General features: G+C 42.7%; 1 protein-coding gene across 1 annotated transcript; it reads left to right on the top strand.

The window, feature by feature from the left end:
• Positions 1-597: 597 nt before the first annotated feature.
• LOC111535437 (matrix-remodeling-associated protein 5-like) lies at positions 598-3,606 on the top strand. The gene has a single exon (XM_026451053.1). The coding sequence runs from the start codon at positions 680-682 to the stop codon at positions 2,447-2,449; it is 1,770 nt and encodes a 589-aa protein (XP_026306838.1). The 5' UTR covers positions 598-679; the 3' UTR covers positions 2,450-3,606.
• Positions 3,607-16,580: the final 12,974 nt, after the last annotated feature.

Here is a 16,580-nt window from a genome sequence, read left to right as displayed (position 1 = left end):
ACTTTGGGAGGCTGAGGTGGGAAGTTCAGGACCAGCCTGGCTGACATGGTGAAAACACGTTCTCTTTTAAAAAAATACAAACACTAGCTGGGTGTGGTGGCGCATTCCAGCTACTTGGAAGACTGAGATGTGAGAATTGCTTGAACCCAGGAGGTGGAGAGGTTGCACTGAGCTGAGATTGTGCCAGTGCACTCCAGCTTGGGGTACAAGGTGAGACTCTGTCTCAAAAAACAAAACAAAACAAAACAAAAACCCCAAAACAACAACAACCAAAAAACAGCAGTCAAGAGAGTTGTGCTTTTTGTGGAGGAAGGTGTGAAGTCAATAAAATTTAACTCACAGGTGGGCTCGTTTTTTTAAAAAAATGACTCATTTCAGCCAGTGATTTGGCCAGGAAAATGATTTCAGCAAATGGGTTCTTAACCTGAAGCTGATGACCACTAGTTTTAAATTGAGGTGGTTTGGTCCAATTTTGATTTAAAAAACAGAACTCCAAGCCTGAGTCCTTCACTGAGTGTTGAATTTGGGCAATACATTTAGCTGTTCTGTGTCAGAATCAAGGTGTTTGCCAATGGGACCCTGGTGGTAAAATCAGTGATGGACAAAGACGCAGGAGATTACCTTTGTGTAGCTCGACATAAGGTTGGTGACCACTGTGGTGCTCAAGGTGAATGTGGTGATGAAACCAGCCAAGATTGAGCACAAAGAGGAGAACCACCACGAAGTCTTCTGTGGGGGTGACCTGAAAGTGGACTGTGTGGCCACCGGGCTTCCCAATCCTGAGATTTCCTGGAGCCTCCGGGATGGGAGTCTGGTGAACTCTTTCATGCAGTCAGATGACAGCGGTGGACGCACCAAGCGCTATGTGGTCTTCAACAATGGGACGCTCTACTTTAAGGAAGTGGGGATGAGGGAGGAAGGAGACTACACCTGCTTTGCCGAAAATCAGGTAGGGAAGGACGAGATGAGAGTCAGAGTCAAGGTGGTGACAGCGCCCGCCACCATCCGGAACAAGACTTACTTGGCAGTTCAGGTGCCCTATGGAGACGTGGCCACTGTAGCCTGTGAGGCCAAAGGAGAACCCACGCCCAAGGTGACTTGGTTGTCCCCAACCAACCGGGTGATCCCTACCTCCTCTGAGAAGTATCAGATATACCAAGATGGCACTCTCTTTATTCAGAAAGCCCAGCGCTCTGACAGCGGCAACTACACCTGCCTGGTCAGGAACAGCGCCGGAGAGGATAGGAAGACGGTGTGGATTCACGTCAAAGTCCAGCCACCCAAGATCAACGGTAGCCCCAACCGCATCACCACTGTGCGGGAGATCGCAGCCGGGGGCAGTCGGAAACTGATTGACTGCAGAGCTGAAGGCATCCCCACCCCGAGGGTGTTATGGGCTTTTCCCGAGGGTGTGGTTCTGCCAGCTCCGTACTATGGAAACCGGGTCACTGTCCATGGCAACGGTTCCCTAGACATCAGGAGTCTGAGGAAGAGCGACTCCGTCCAGCTAGTATGCATGGCGCGCAACGAGGGAGGGGAGGCCAGGTTGATCGTGCAGCTCACTGTCCTGGAGCCCATGGAGAAACCCATCTTCCACGACCCCATCAGCGAGAAGATCACGGCCATGGCGGGCCACACCATCAGCCTCAACTGCTCTGCCGCGGGGAGCCCAACACCCAGCCTGGTGTGGGTCCTTCCCAATGGCACCGATCTGCAGAGTGGACAGCAGCTGCAGCGCTTCTACCACAAGGCTGACGGCATGCTCCACATCAGCGGTCTCTCCTCGGTGGATGCCGGGGCCTACCGCTGCGTGGCCCGCAATGCCGCTGGCCACACGGAGAGGCTGGTCTCCCTGAAGGTGGGGCTGAAACCAGAAGCAAACAAGCAGTATCACAACCTGGTCAGCATCATCAACGGTGAGACCCTGAAGCTCCCCTGCACCCCTCCTGGGGCCGGGCAGGGACGTTTCTCCTGGACGCTCCCCAACGGCATGCATCTGGAGGGCCCCCAAGCCCTGGGACGCATTTCCCTTCTGGACAATGGCACCCTCGCGGTTCGTGAGGCCTCGGTGTTTGACAGGGGTACCTATGTATGCAGGATGGAGACGGAGGACGGCCCTTCGGTCACCAGCATCCCCGTGATTGTGATCGCCTATCCTCCCCGGATCACCAGCGAGCCCACCCCCGTCATCTACACCCGGCCCGGGAACACCGTGAAACTGAACTGCATGGCTATGGGGATTCCCAAAGCTGACATCACGTGGGAGTTGCCGGATAAGTCGCATCTGAAGGCAGGGGTTCAGGCTCGTCTGTATGGAAACAGATTTCTTCACCCCCAGGGATCACTGACCATCCAGCATGCCACACAGAGAGACGCCGGCTTCTACAAGTGCATGGCAAAAAACATTCTCGGCAGTGACTCCAAAACAACTTACATCCATGTCTTCTGAAATGTGGATTCCAGAATGATTGCTTAGGAACTGACAACAAAGCGCGGTTTGTAGGGGAAGTCAGGCTGGGGAATCGGAGCTCTTAAATAATGTGTCATAGTGCATGGGGGCTCCCCGTGGGTTTCAAGTTGAGGTTGAACTTGATCTACGATTGTTGGGAAAAGGAAGCAATACAGACACGAGAAGGAGGGCTCAGCCTTGCTGGGAACTTTCTTTTGTGTTTACATCATTCCAGAGGCTTCATTCGGGGTATCTGTGCTCTGACTGCAATTTTTCTTTTTTTTGCAAATGCCACTCAACTGCCTTCATAAGCGTCCATAGGATATCTGAAGAACATTCACCAAAAATAAACCATAGACACGAACAACCCTCCAGTACCCCATTAAAGACGCATCACCTAGTTAACCTGCTGCAGTTTTTACATAATAGACTTTGTTCCAGATTGACAAGTCATCTTTTAGTTATTTCCTCTGTCACTTCAAAACTCTAGCTTGCCCGATAAGGATTTAGAACCAGAGTGATTGATATATATATATATTTTTAATTCAAAGTTACATACATACAGCTACCATTTTATATGAAAAAAACTTATTTCTTCCTGGAACTCACCTTTTATATAATGTTTTATATATATATATATTTTTTTTTTCCTCTCAAATCAGACGATGAGACTAGAAGGAGAAATACTTTCTGTCTCATTAAAATTAATAAATTATTGGTCTTTACAAGACTTGGATACATTACAGCAGACATGGAAATATAATTTTAAAAAATTCCTCTCCAACCTCCTTCAAATTCAGTAACCACTGTTATATTACCTTCTCCAGGAACCCTGCAGTGGGGAAGGCTGCGATATTAGATTTTCTTGTATGCAAAATTTTTGTTGAAAGCTGTGCTCAGAGGAGGTGAGAGGAAAGGAAGGAGAAAACTGCATCATAGTTTTACAGAATTGAATCTAGAGTCTTCTCCTAAAAGTCCAGAAACTTCTCTGCAGTATCTGAGCTGTCCGTCCAGTCTAAGGTGGCTGCTTCTTCCCTAGCCATGAGTCAGTCTGTGCCCATGAATAATACAAGACTTGTTATTTCCATGACTGGTGTACTGTATTTTTAAGGTCAATATACTGTACATTTGATAATAAAATAATATTCTCCCAAAAACCAGGCAGTGATGACAATGCTATTTTCAAGGACAAAAGAGAGTCACGTGAATTTGGGTTTCCATCAGAGTGGTTGAAAAAACTGCTTTCATTCACCTTCTCTCAATGATTATCTTCTCTACACATTTTTAACAGGCAAGGAAACTGAGTCAAAGGCAATGCTTCTGATGACAGATTTGGCAGGCAGGAAGGCAGAGTTTGAGTGTCATTTGCATGTAGTGACAATTTCAGTATGCAGCAAGACAGTGTGGGGACTGAGAAGCAGTGTCCTAGGAAATCCTTTAGGATTTTTCTTTTTTATTTTTTGTCAAAGAGACATCTGGAAATACATGTACTGGTGTTCCACAAATATGCAAAACTGTCCTTCTTTTGCTTCCCCTCAGAGGAAGGAAAAAGGCAAACAAGATAAACATTTGGGAAAAATATGACTGTCAGCATTTCAAGAAATGCACTGTTGCCAATTGTTAAAGAATGTCGGTCATGGAAACTAAAGAATGTAGTTTTTTTTTAAAAACTCTGTGGGAGGCATAGAGCCCATCTCTCATTCATCAATCCACTTATATGCTTAAATATATCTGCACAGCCCTTACTGTGTGCTGGATATCAAGAGAGGCCTGAGGAGGCAGAGAGGTGGAGGAGGAGGTGGTGCTTGGAGTGTTGATCCTCAATAGACAGGCTCTTCAGATGATGCAGGGTCTCTCAAAATGCACATGAATGACATTTGGGGTTGGATGATTCTCTGGGCTGGGGTGTCCTTTGTAGGGTGTTGAGCAGCATCCCTGGGCTCTACCCGCCAGATACTAGTACCCCTCCACCCCCCAAAATTGTGATGACCAAAAATGTCTCTGGACATTGCCAAATGCCCCTTTAGGGGGTACAAACTTGCTCCTAGCTGAGAGCCACTGACATAAATAATAGATTAGATTGGTAGATAGATAACTGACAGAAGATTGATATAGATAGATAAGTGATAGATAGATGGTAGATAGATGACAGATAGATAGGTTGATAATAGATATGGATAGGAGACATAAATAATGATTGATACAGATAGATGATTTACAGATATAAATAGATAATAATTATAGAAAGGAGTAAGATAGGTCGATAGATAATAGATGGTTGGATGGATGATTGATAGATAGATAAATGGTGGATGGTTGGATGGATGATAGATACACAGATAGATAAATGATGGATGGTTGGGTGAATGTTAGATAGATAGGTATAAGGATAAATAGATGATGGATGTTTGGATGAATTATAGATAGACGATATATAATAAATCATTGAATGGATGATCAATAGATGGATAGATACATACATAGACTGATGAGAGATGGTTGGGTGGATTAGATAGGTAGTTGGGTAGATGATAGATGGGTAGATAGAAAAATAGACGATGGATGGTTGGATGGGTGATGGATGGATGGAGAATAGATAGATAGATAGATAGATAGATAGATAGATAGATAGATAGATAGATAATAGATTGAGTTCCTCATGCTAAGGATTTCTCAGCCTCAGCACTATGGAAATCTGGGGCTGGAGGATTCTCTGTGGTGGGACCGTCCTGTGCACTGTAGGGTGTTGAGCAGTGTCCCTGGGCTCCACCCACCAGATGCCAGGAGCATCCACCACCCCAGTGTGACAACCAAAACTGTCTCTAGACATGGCCACATTATCCCCATGAGGCTGTACCATCCCTGGTTAGAAAACACTGTGCTAGATAAATACACGCAGCAGAGGGTTTTAGAAACACATTCATTTGGACTCCCTGCTTCAGTGCATGATGCGGAAACTGAGATCTGGGGAGGTAAATTCTCCTCGGTGTAGAGAATGTTTCTGCAGGACATACCTTGGTGAAATTTTACCTGGAAAAAAATGGTAAAAACATCCTATCAACCCAAATTTCTGTGTTCACATGAGGTGATGGGCTGAAGAGGCGTTTGGAAACATTCAAAGTAGTTCAGAGAGCATTCAGATTCTAGGGGATGAAAAAACAGGTGGGATTGTAGTCCCATTAGGAAAGAGCTGTATTTTGATGGCTGAGATAGCATTTTCATGGAGCCAAGAATAGAAGAATGGCTGGGCAGAATGATATGGACAAATGGGAGGACGTGTTCTCCTGGCAGCAAAAACATCATGAAAAAAGTTTGAGCCTCAAGCAAGGAGACCTTGGGCCTAGTGATAGATAAAATATAATAGTGGTGCAGGCCCACAGTCACAGCTACTCAAGAAGCTGAGGTAGGAGGATCACTTGAGCCCAAGAGTTTGAGGCTGCAGTGAGCTATGATCACACCATTGCACTACAGCCTGGGTGATAAAGTGAGACCCTGTCTCTGAATATTAAAAAGTAATAATTAATTTTTAAAAAATAATAGACATATTTGGACTACAGTCTAACATGTGTTTCATTTGGGGTTGAACACGGTAGGATATCGTAATTGGTTGAACAACATTCTGCAAAAAAGTCATCTCTACCTGGAACCTGTAAGTGCAACCTTATTTGGAAAAAGAGTCTGCAGATGTGATCATGTGAATGATCTGGAAATGAGATTATTCTGGATAAGGATGGGTCCCAAATGCAGTAAGTGTCACTATAAGAGACAGATGAGGGGACACAGACACAGAGGAGGAGGTCACATGGAGACAGAGGCAGAGACTGGAGTCACATGGCCACAAGCCCAGGGATTCTTGGAGCCCCCAGGAGCTGGAAGAGGCAGGAAGGATCCTCCCCTAGAACATCCAGAGGGAACAGCATACAATTGTAGTGTATTGAGCAGTGGCCCCCAAAATATATGCCCATATTCTGACTCTCAGAACTGGGGAATGGGACCTTATTTGGAAATAGGGTCTTTGCAGGTGTAATTAAGGTAAAGATCTTGAGATGCGATCATCCTGGATTAGATGGGCCCTAAATCCAATTACAGGTGTCTGTTTAAGAGACAAAAGAGGAGGCACAGACACAGGAGAAGGCCACGTGGAGATGGAGGCACAGACTGGCGTGATGCCCAGGGACGCCTGGAGCCACCAGGAGCTGGGAGAGGCAGGAAGGATCCTCCCCTAGAGCCTCCAGAGGGAGCATGGCTCTGAGATACCTTGATCTCAGACTTCTCATCTCCAGAGCTGGAAGACAGTTCATTACTGTTGTTTTAAGCCCCTATTTTGAGGTGATTGGTTACAGACGTCCTAAGAAATAAATGCAAATATTTTAAATTTTCTTGTAGGGATGGTCATGATGAGAGATACTTAGCACCTCATGACTTAGGTAAAATAAGAGCCATTTAAACCCGTGTGTCCCGAACACGAAGGTGTGTGATTTGAGCAGATCATTAATCAGAATCACATATGGCTGTATCATTATTTGTAAATAATACACTAACTGGAAGATAGTTGTTTTTTCTCCCTAAATGGCTAAGTTCTGCCATCTGATATATGTGCTTGTAAATCTGTGGACACAAGCAAAATCCCTAGCTAACAGTCCATTGTCACTATTTAATTACTCTCAGGCCCTCACAAAAAACAAAACTTCAACCAGGCTCTAGTCCTTGAAGTCTGGTTTGTAATTGCAAAGGCAGCTCTTGTTTCAATGAAGCTTGGCTGCATGTGGGACAAGATGAGGAAGACCCCAACCCTGCTGTTGAATTCAGTCTGCAAGACACTGAACCCCACAAGATCCTTTTCTGCACTTTTGTCATTAAAGACCCAAGTCTCACTTGTAATCCCAGAACTTTGGGAGACCAAGGCCTGCAGATCGCTTGAGCCCAGAAGTTCAAGACCAGCCTGGGCAACATAGCAAGATCCCATCTCTACAGAAAATACAAAAATTAGCTGGGTGTGGTGGTGCACGCCTGTAGTCCCAACTACTCTGGAGACTGAGGTAGGAGGATCACTTGAGCCCGAGAGGTTGAGGCTGCAGTGAGCCGAGATCGCACCACTGCACTCCAACCTGGATGACAGAGCAAGACGGTCTCCAAAAATAAGAAAAGGACCCAAGTCTTTTGGAAGTGGAAGTTCAGCAACAGATAAATGATGAAACTAAGAGGGGTAGTGTTAGTGAGTTCCTGGATGGCCAGCATGAACTGACTCTGTTTTGGAAAACAAACAAACAAACAAACGTTGGTTTACCTTCATCCAGAGAGGCTGTTTTTTAGCAGTATTTTAGCAGTATTCAGCTTCCTTTTTAGCAGTATTTTTTAACCTTTGGTTCTTGTTGGCTTTATGTTATCATCTCCTGGATTGATTTAAACATCCTCCTGTCCAAGAGTCTTCATTTCCTGGGACTGCGATTGCAAATGGCCACAGAACTAGTGGCTTAAAACAACAGGAATTGATTAGCTCACAGTTCTGGAGACCAGCAGTCTGAGGTCAAAGTGTGGGCAGAGCTGCGCTCCTTCTGGAGGTTCTAGAGGAGGATCCTTCCTGCCTCTCCCAGCTCCTGGAGGCTCCAGGAATCCCTGGGCTTGAGGCGGCATCAATTCGGTGTCTGCCTTGGTCTCCATGTGGCCTCCTCCTCTCCATCTGTGTCTCCTCTTCTGTATCTTCGAAGGACACCTGTCATTTGCTCTAGGGCCACACTAGTCCAGGATGATCTCATCTTGAGATCCTTGATTTAAGTATATCTGCAAAGCCCTTATTTCCAAATAAGGCTCCATTTACAGGTTCTGGGGTTAGGATGTGGACATATCTTTTTGGGAGACTATGAGTCAATCTATTACAATTGTATCCCGTTCCTTCTGGAAGCTCTAGGGGAGGATCCTTCCTGCCTCTCCCAGCTCCCGTGGGCTCCAAGCATCCTTGGGCTTGTAGCCGCATCACTCCAGTCTCTGCCTCCATCTCCATGTGGCCTTCTCCTCTGTGTCTCCTCTTCTGTCTCTCTCTCTCCTTTTTTTTTTTTAGATGGAGTTCCGCTCTTGTTGCCCAGGTTGCGTGCGATGGCGTGATTTCTGCTCACTGCAAACTCCACCTCCCAGGTTCAGGCGATTCTCCTGCCTCAGCCTCCCAGTCCTCTGTCTACTATGAGGACATTTGTCCATAGATTTAGAGCTCATCTAATCCAGGATGATTTCATTTTGAGATACTTAAGACAATTATATCTTATGTAACTAAGTTCACATTTATAAGTTCCAGAGGTTATGACATAGATAGACACATCTTTGGGAGCCACCATTCCACCTGTTACACCAGACTCTGACCTACAAATCAGAATCTCTGAGAGAGAAGCCTGGGTGAGTACAAAGTGCAGCAAGAATGTGATGAGGAAGTGGCATCTTTAGCGCTGGAATGTATTTGTTCCTGAAGTGGTTTGGCAAAACTGTACTGTCATCCATCACATATTTCTTATTATTTAACCCACTATGGGGCAACCTATTGTGCTAATTTGTACCATATTGTGTGATATCTCCCCCCATGAAGACATTAGAACCTTGGTGTGGTGTTGAAATTCTGCATGCTTCCGTTTTCAGATTTGTGGGAAACAGGAAGCTTATAGGACACTCACCTCATAAGGCCATTGTGAAAATAGAAGATGAGGTTCTTAGAACAAAGCCTGTCCAATCACAAGTACTCAGTATATGTTGGTTATTTTCACATTTATTGCTGTCATTTCTCCAGTATTTTGAAGAGCAATGGTTTCCAAAGTGTGTTCAAGTTAAGAATCACAACCACTCTTGGGAGAGTTGAATTCTGAAGAAGGGTGCTTAGATATGACCACTATAATGGTGTAAGATTGGAGCATTGGTGTAGGTCCAATCGCACACCATCCAACTTCAGCTGCAGCTTATGCATCCTAAGCCATGTAGCAGAACCAGAACTAGAAACCAAAACTAGAACCAACGTGTGTGCTGTGCTGCGTTGTGCCTAACCATGGAGCTTTGGGAAAACATGGCCGATTAAACAAGGTTTTGAGTGGATGGGACACTTGGGAAAACATGGCCAATTAAACAAGGCTTTGAGTGGATGAGGAGTCTTGGAAAAGCATGGCTGATCCACAAAGTTTTGGGTGGATGGAAAGCCTTGGGAAAACATGGCTGATCAAACAAGGCTTTGGGTGAATGGGAGCCTTGGGAAAACATGGTTAATCAAACAAGGCTTTGAGAGGATGAAAAGCCTTGGGAAAACATGGCCGATCAAACAAGGCTTTGAGTCCATTAGGAGCCTTGGAAAAACATGGTCCATGAAACAAAGCTTTGAGTGAGTGAAGAGCCTTGGGAAAACATGGCCAATCAAACAAGGTTTTGGGTGAATGGGGAGCTTTGGGAAAACATGGCTGACCAAATAAGACTTCACAAGCTTGAATTTAGGTCCTGTTCTTGAATAGCTGTGGGAATGTAGATGTCATCTACTTAAACTTCTGTTTCTTTGTGTGTGTCAAATGGGGATGACACCACTCACTTTACCGGGTCATTGGGAAAACCACTGCATATAGCTGGTGGGACAAAACTTGAAAGTTCCATTAAAAAAAGAAGAAAAACACTGAAGCTGTGTCCACTCCCTGGTAGGGTAGTATAAATTATCTGAAAGAAATACGTACCTTTTTTGTTTTAGAAAACACTCTATGATGCTTTCTGACTATGTAAATAGAAAAAACTTCAGGGGCCAGTCAGTGTTTTCAGTCAAGGGAAATTACTATATGGTGTTGTCTGCAGAGAGAAAGGAAGGGCTGAGGAGCCCAACTAGAGCAGTAGGCATCCCAGAGAGTGAGTTGCAGAGTGATGAAGTATCACTTGCGGCTGCAACGTTGCTGCCCAAGGCTGAAACAGAGGAGATGCACCCACCTTCCATTCCTCCCACTTCTCCTCCAAACTCCTGCTAACTGGTCCCACTGCTGACTTCAGTAACAAGCCAGCTGATAGAAGCTCTGTTGGGGACGTCCTCCTTGCCATGCAGAGCTGAAGCTATATAGGAAGTAGACCAGGGAAACGGGTGACAGGAAAACTGGTATAGAAGAGAACCACTACTCACAATGCCTGGTTGAAGATGTGTCTAGTTTCTTCAGTGCTGTGTGCACATTGACCTGGCCAGTGCCTGGAACATGGTAGATACTAAAAAATGTCTTGAGTGGCTATGATAAAGGTATTTGAATTTTCTCTTTGGCTGGGAGATGATTCTGAAGTTGACTTCATTTTGTCTTCCTCTGGGGAAAGCCTTGAATTCTGAGCTTTATGGCAGTAATAAGGATCACATGGACTGTTATATTTATAATTACTTCTTAGTTTGTTCCCACTTATGCACAATTTTCATTCTCCAATATTTGCAAAACTTTCGTAAAGTTCTGTGACACAAAGCAACCTTGGGTTGGTGGTGTGTTGGGGCATGAAGAAAGATGGCTGCTTTCTCTTCTGTTGATGAAGACTTTGAGAGGGAAAAGCAACAACCTGAATAAACATAATATAAAGATCTGAGAGATTATCAAAATCCAGATGAAGAAAGTAAATAGAGCCTGTGGACTATTTGAAGTACTGGGAAAGACCGCAAATTTGCTTGACACTCAACTTGACTCAATGTATGCCATCATTTAATTAAGGATAGTCCCTGGAAGGCTGGCAAAACTGAAAACCCTTAGATTGGGGTATAAAACCTTTATCTCATGTCTGCCTCATCATGGATTCTCATAAATAAGGATGCTCCTTTCCCACTGTCATCTTTTCTTTGATTCCAGGAAAGCATCCACTACCATTTAACCCAATGTTATGCTTTATCTGCTGGGTATCTTCAGGGATACAATTTTTTTTTTTAGGTTTTTGTGATGCTTGTAGAATGCCATAAGGATAGGAAATGATTCCTGCCCTTATTATCTCTCCCTTCCCACCTGAAACCCACTCAAATGAACTACAGCATGTAAGAAAAGCAAGGGTGATCTTCATACGAGCTTTTCACAGTAGCCCAGTTCTGTGCTTGTGTGGGCAAGTGAGTAGAACCATGATGCAAGCATCCATGATATTGTCTAAGCTTTTTATGACCAAGGGAGCTTTGAGAACAATCTGGAAATTCTACATTTTCCTTTACTCTTTATATCTGTTCTAGGGTAGGGTCCCACCATAACTGTCACTGTTGATTTTCTTTATACTGCACTGTCTTTTTTCTTCCTCAACTTTTATTTACCCAATTTTATTCTTTTCTATTTTCAATCCATTCTTTTCTCTCTTCACTCATGAATCCCACTAACTTCAACCATAAATTTTATATATTAAGGGATTTTACTTATGTTTCTTTTTCCTGAGTTCCATTTCTTCTTGTTTTTCTGCAACTTTCTGCCACTCTCTCTCTCTCACTCTGTACTCATTAGAATATTCCACTGTGTTCCAAGCTGCATTCACCATCTGGGACAAATTAGATCATATTCCCAATGAGCTGCTTCCTCAGATAAGAAGGAAATTATACAGATTCTCTCATGATCATATGACATGTTTAGACCAGTGAAATGTAAGTGGATATGATGTAAATTTTATCCAAGCAGAGAGCTCAAGACATTCCTTAACCCTGTACCTCCAGCACTCCACCATGAGGGCAGAAGGAAATGTTTCTTTTGGCTCCAAAATAGGAACCCAGCCCGGCTGAACCCAGCAGAGTCCAACTGAGCTGTAGCTGACCTGCAACCTTCCTATCACACAAGCACATTTATTTTTGAATTGGAGTATTTGTTACTGCAGCAGAAGCTGATGTATACACCATCTTTCTTCCAAATTTAGCTTTTCCTCTTTCGCTATTTCTGTTAATGCCACCACCTCTTTCAGTTCATAAAGCTAGAATGTTTTATGATACTTACTCTTCCTTGCTTTCCTTTCAATCACTCACCAAGCTATGTTGAGATGTTGAGACACCTTTGTAACATTGATCTTATCCTTCTATTTCTCCCTATTCCTGGTCTATCACTGCTCTGGAGCTGATACCAAATTTGAGATCTCACTTGGATTATTGCTGATGTTGCCTACTAAAGTCTTCAACTTAATGCATTCAATACACAATACTGCTAAGCTAGTCTTATGCTCTACAGTTCCAGTCATGCTACTTCAGTCAAAAAGCCTCAGATTGTATCTTCAAATTTACATAATAAACTCCACCACTTTGGATTAGTAAACAAAGGCTTCAGCTACCTTTCAAGTCTTCCATTTCATTTTTTACTCCATCTTTTAACACAAGAAGGATTCTTATTGTCACCCAAACACATGTGACCCTCTATCAAAGACTTTTCTCACCATCACCATCATCATCATCCTCCTCCTCCTCATCATCATCATCACAACCATCACCATCATCACCATCACCATTGATATCATCATCATCATCCTGTTTATCAACTGCAAGGTCACTCCTCTTACTCCTCCCTTTCACCATCACACTTTCACACCATGCATGCTTAGACTGGACATCAGCGGAGGTAAAATTGTGCAAAAGCTTCCCTTTGGAAATAAACCTTTGCCTCTTTGAAACATACTTGGTAAACTAGAAATGAAAATCATAGACCTTGTAAAAGATTTCTTTGTCTTTCTTACTTTCACCGTTCTCTCAGAATTTGGTCAACATTTACTGAGATGTAGCATGGGATAAGCATTGAGTCAGACAGTGGAATGAAAAGTGAATTGCATGGGATTCCTGTATCCCAGTGAACTTATAATACAAGTTGTAGATTCAGACATTAATTGTAACATGATAAGATAAGCATCTAATGATGTGTGTACAAACGACAAAGATTATGAAAACAATTAGATGAGAATTATCATTTGTTGATAAATGTAAAAAAATGGTACTGGTTTATTTTCTTTTTTTTGAAAGTTTATTTTATTATTATACTTTTTTCAGAAGCTGGGTATGGGGAGGGTCTTCCAGGCTTGGTGAGCAGCTATGTGTATAACACTCAGGTGCACCATTTTCTATCTCCTGTCTTTATCCCTTCACATATTTATGGCTTTTGACTTTTCTATGATGGTGATTTAAAAACAAATATTCCCTGTTATACCACTTTCCCCTACATTCCTGACTTTTACTGCCTCTAGAATTCCCAAAAACTGCCTTTGCTCATTATATATGTCACCCAAATGACTCAGGTTCTCCCTCTGCCCTTCACTTATACATGCCGGTAGAATGATTTAGGTACTCTCCCAAAGACTATGGAAAGCCCATAGCTACTTCCTATTCTGAGGTGCTTCGGTGGGAGAAAGGCGAATAATTGTTCTCATAGCCACTGGGTTGCAATGTGCCTCCTCTTGCTTCAGTCTCCAGCTTCTGGTAAAATTCTCCATCAACTCTACCTGCCAACACATGACCACGGAAGGCTTCTGTCTCAATGACTGGGTAAATTTGTCCCAATCTCATATTCAACTTCTCTCCTTCGTCTTCCAAATTCAATATTGATGATAATAATTGGTATCTATGTAGAGTCTTGACAGTCTTGGCCAGTTTCCATATATTACTCATTTGATTATCACAACCACCCTGCAAAGTTGGTGCCAATACCACTGCTCCCATTTTACATAGTAAGAAGTTGAGGCACAGTGAGTTTGAACAGCTTGCCTTTGGTCATTCAGTTCAAAAATGGTACAATTACTATTCCACTTTCCTACCTTCTTAATGAGAACTTTAAATCTAGAAAGACTGTGCTTTATATTCATGTTCCTCTTCTGTTCTATGAGAACTTCAGAACCTAGGAAGTTTCTGCGCTACATTCCATTATCTTAACCTCTGTACAACCTTGTCACGTGAACATGGGTTAGAAGATAATGAAAGGCAATATCATATAGGATGGGGCATATGGGGACAATAAAACTTAAAATATCACCACTCCTTAAGGCAATGGAAATGTCAAACCCTGATAAATCTCCTCATCAGTGGTTCTTAATTTTGGATGCACTTTGAAATCATTTTAAGAGTTTAATAAATCTGATGTCTGATAACACCTGTCTCTTTCCCTTACCCCACTGTTAGCAATTCAGATTTGATTAGTCTGGGGAATGTTTTGGGTGTTGGTATTTGTGCAAGCTCCCTGGTGATTCTAATGATCAGCCAAGATTGAGAACTTCTGTTCTAGCTTGCGTCTCTGTAGACTTCACTCTACCTCCTTACTTTCATTCTAAGAACTTTACATCCAATCTTGCTTGAAGCGCCAACCTTTTGTTCCCCCAGCTGGTAGCAGTAAACCTTCAAATTCCAATCACTCTGCTGAGCTGAGCCATCAACATCCTTACTTTGCCTGAACCTGTTCCGTGCACACCAGCACTGGGACACACTCCACCCTTTGTAAAGTCGAAAGGCTCATTGACATTTTAGTTTACTCTCCCAAAAGAACAATTTTCTTTCCAAATAGAATTATTTGGCACTTTAGTGCACTGACTTAAATAGTATTTTTTCCTTCTAAAGAGAAACTACCCTCAGAATATATGCTATTTGAGCCATTTTAAAAATAATTATTAGTCTGGGATAAGTAGATAGATAGAATATATAGTATATAATATAAAACACATAAATATAAAATATAAGCATAAAATTATATGTATGTGTATGAGTACGTGTGTGTATCAATAGATTCAAGATTGAGGGACTCATTTTTGAGACTTTCATTAAATCCATTTTAAAATAACCTGCTAAATCCTTTATTACACAAACACTTACCCAAATCTCACACTGTAATTACTGCTGACTGTTTTAGTCCACACCATAAAAATAGCATACCTTGCACCTTTAGGATTCATTAAACCCAGTTAAAGAATTTCATTTGAGCATGTCTCTCATCTATTTATGAAAAGATTCCCATGTGTGAAAGACAATACCACACTCGTGAATATTACCCAAGTTCTCAGACACATCTTAATGTAGCCTAAATTGTTCGTTCTTATTTTAAAAGTCTTTTTCTATTTCTCTTTGGAAGTTACGGAATAACAGATGGAGAAATGAAGAGATGGGATTCCAAGTGGAGAGATGGATAATCCAAACAGTCACATGTAGGAGGGAAAACATAATTTGGGGGACATTTTCAAGCACAGATAATAAATTAAAAAGAAATCTTGGTTATTTTTTGTTTGACACATTCCTCCTTTTTGAGTGCAAAAGAAAACATGTGTTAAAGAAGCAGTTCTGCCACAATGTTAGCCTGGACCTACATCTGACTCCCAGTTATTGAGTTGCCCAGTTCCTTGACCTGCAACATTGATGGTGATGCAACTGCCCTGAGGTAGAGGTGGCTACCTGTCCACCAAGCGCCATGCACTTCCTGCCATATTGAATGTAGATTCCGAGGCAAAGACTACATTTTCCATGCTCCCTTGCTCTGAGGTGGAGTCATGTGATGGATTCCCGCCAATGGGGTGATGTGACGAATTGCCGTCAATGGTGTGTGTCTTTTCTTGGCTCAGGAGTAAAGAAGCAAGGACGCTTTTCTACATCTCTGTTCTCATTTCCCACTCAATAAAGGGATTATAAGTCACTAGGGGATGGGGAAGGCAAGGTGGGAAGAAGTTGAGTTCTTGAATGAATTCAGAGCACCTTTAATGGGTGTCCACAAAGTCTCTCTATTATCGTACTATACCTTATCTTCTTACCCTCACTGCTGCCATACCTCTTGAGAAACACTCTTGCTCTTGACATCAGAAAGCAATACTTATCAAGGTATGCCTTTGTTGGACTGAGGTTTATTTTACCCATAGTATATTTCCACAGAGCCACAAAATGTTGTCATGTTTGAATGAAATAATATTTGTGAAAGCCTCCCCTAGAAATGATACATAAATACCATCTATTATTGCTATGATGATGATGATGATTTCTTTGTTGCAATGGTATTAATAGCATAACTCCAATTTACACGATGAATTGTAATTTTTTAAAAGCATTCCCTCATACTGCCATTTAAAGGGTATAACAATACTGTAGGCTGAACATTATTTCTTTATTCCAGATTAGAGGACTAAGGTTCATGGGATTATGTACCAACTTAAGTTCTCCCCACAAGTAAGTGATAGAGAAATGTTGTCTGCAGCC

The sequence above is a fragment of the Piliocolobus tephrosceles genome, unplaced genomic scaffold (assembly GCF_002776525.5).
Source record: "Piliocolobus tephrosceles isolate RC106 unplaced genomic scaffold, ASM277652v3 unscaffolded_27211, whole genome shotgun sequence".
Taxonomy (NCBI): Eukaryota; Metazoa; Chordata; class Mammalia; order Primates; family Cercopithecidae; genus Piliocolobus; species Piliocolobus tephrosceles.
The sequence above is the reverse complement of the archived record's forward strand: the minus strand, read 5'-3'. Positions and strand labels throughout refer to the sequence as shown.

What these genes read in the sequence shown, in the direction of transcription:
- LOC111535437 (XM_026451053.1), top strand. Translation starts at nt 680, where the DNA reads ATGAAACCAGCCAAGATTGAGCACAAAGAGGAGAACCACCACGAAGTC.